The sequence below is a fragment of the Terrapene carolina genome, unplaced genomic scaffold (genome assembly GCF_002925995.2).
Source record: "Terrapene carolina triunguis isolate 2854851 unplaced genomic scaffold, T_m_triunguis-2.0 Scaffold3795, whole genome shotgun sequence".
Taxonomy (NCBI): Eukaryota; Metazoa; Chordata; order Testudines; family Emydidae; genus Terrapene; species Terrapene triunguis.
The window spans coordinates 1-2,237 of NW_020668146.1; the positions used below are offsets into that span (position 1 = coordinate 1).

The window sequence follows — 2,237 nt, forward strand, 5'->3', positions numbered from 1 at the left end:
GATACATGCCAGGTTGCAGGCTGTATTGCTTTAATTGCTCGTGGGGGAAAAAACAGAATGCCACGTGATATGTAAATCTTCCCCGTTCACATATCATAGTTAATGGACTTTAAAGTCAAGTCTCTTTTTGCACTATTGTTTCATCAGTTTATGAGCAGCTGTGGTCTTGTGGCTTGATGTAACGCTTTAAGGCTCCATGCTGACAGAAATATTTCTGGAACAATAAAAATCTCACCACAGGAGGAGTGCTTTGGGATGTCAAAGGTTTACCAGTGTGGTTCAGGCCAAGGTTTACATGCGTGGTTCTGCAAGTTAAGCATCCCATACGCCTTACTTTTTGTCTCTCGTTTTGGCCCTGAGCTGTTTGCTACTCCTGCGTGACTTGCACAAGTTTAGAATTCTCCATGCTTGGGAGAAACAAGGGATTTGCTCTTCACAGAGGCTGCCGAACAGACCGCCCCACTTCCATGCTAAGCGGCTGTGTGTTCTTTTCTGTTTCTAGTAACTCATCGAAGATTTCCCTAGAAAACATGAGAAGGGAGATTATGAAATCAATGAGCACAGAGCTGCTGCACAAGATGAAGACAGTGCGGGAAGGGAGAATGACACACAGGAAATGAGTGGTTTAATTTAAGCCTTGGAAATTTCAGAATTATAGATCCTACTAGTTAAGCCTAAAGAATTATACCTTGTCACTACAGATCTCTAAGCAGAGCTCCTGAAATTCTGAAGCCATTCAGAACCAGCTGGAAGCTGCAGTAAGATTTTGCAACAAATTATAGCAAATTTAAGAGCACGTTAAGCCTTGCAGGGAAGAGGGCAGCAAAAATAGAATAAATTAATGCTAGTAAAAGGGTTAGGGGGAATTTACAAATATACGACTATGTCAGAGGAAAACCTACACTAAGGACTAATATATAGCTGAGATACTGAACATCCTCTTTAACCATGCCTTTAACACTTAGCTATCATCTCATTATGACAATTAGAACCACAGAATCAAAGGGTTCGAAGGGACTGCAAGGGTCATCTAGTCTAACGCCCTGCCAACATGCAGGATTTGTTGTGTCTAAACCATTGTGTATTAGTGAGGGATAATTCTGCGCTACTGAACTTTCAGGGGATGCTCTAGTGCTAGTCAAAATCATATGCAGCAGTAACAATTAAAATTCAGACACACTGACAAATATTAGATTTGTCAACTCCACTGAAGAGGATGGTAGGGAGAGGAGCACAGAACTTCATGACCGGGAAATGATTACTACTAGCCCAAACTGCTGAGATTCTCTTACTTGTGCATGTAAAAGAAGATATAGCCACTTCGGTCTCTATCACACTGCACAGAGGCCTCTAGCGTTCTAGACACTTCTAGGTCATTGTAGGTGAACCAGGACTGTTTCTTGATATCATAGACATCACTAATATAGTGGCCTAAAAAAATAAAAAGAGAAGCCATATTTATTTTCATGCTATAGTTCAAAACAAATCAGTAAGTGGTTTCTAGATACCCCGTTGCAGTTAGCGGACATTTAAATACTGAAATGCCATCATGTTGTACAAACCACTTATAGACTAAATGGATATTTTTGACTAATTCATGTTAACTATTAAAACAGATCTTAAAGCTTTTCTGCATCTTCAAAGAATACTACAACCATTTTCAATGACATTTCTTTAATCTCCACATGAACAGAGAGAGACAGAGAGACCAAAGGTATCATATTCCCTACCTGAAGAGGATGTGCTTCCAATATGGCTGACAATGCTGATGAGACGATAGGAATGAGGGAGCTCTCCTACCTGGAAAATACAATCCAATCATTTGCTTTTAAATATGCTCTTAATTCCACTTAGCTCAGAACAGGCCTTACAGCACATTAGAATATGGCTTTGCGTACTTGGTACACAAAGTTCAACTGTTTGAGAAATGTGATCAAGGAACATAGGAACTGCCACACTGGATCAGGCCAGGAGGAAAAAGTGTCCCTTTAAAATTGGGAAATGCCATATGATTTTGTTTGTTTTTGTTTCCCCATTCACCAGTCTGCCAACAGAACAGCAACAAAGTAGTCATTGTTTTGATTCCAAACCAGTAAGATGATACAAGCTGCTCTCCATTTTGCTTTGCACTGCCATTTGTCTAGACAAGCTATTTCCTGAGTCACCACTTTCCATTGATATCAATAAGTTCACAGAGAGAAGTTAAAAGAAAAATCAAAGAGAACTATATTGATTTC

General features: G+C 39.8%; 1 protein-coding gene across 1 annotated transcript; it reads right to left on the reverse strand.

Annotated features, from left to right (window-relative positions):
• Positions 1-7: 7 nt before the first annotated feature.
• Positions 8-1,800, reverse strand: LOC113408262 (ubiquitin carboxyl-terminal hydrolase 37-like; the record flags this gene model as incomplete). The annotated part of the gene is made up of 3 exons (XM_026661431.2): positions 8-521; positions 1,293-1,431; positions 1,731-1,800. Coding segments are annotated over 3 exons (297 nt in total), but the record flags the coding sequence as incomplete, so codon positions are not given.
• Between the last annotated feature and the right edge of the window lie 437 nt (positions 1,801-2,237).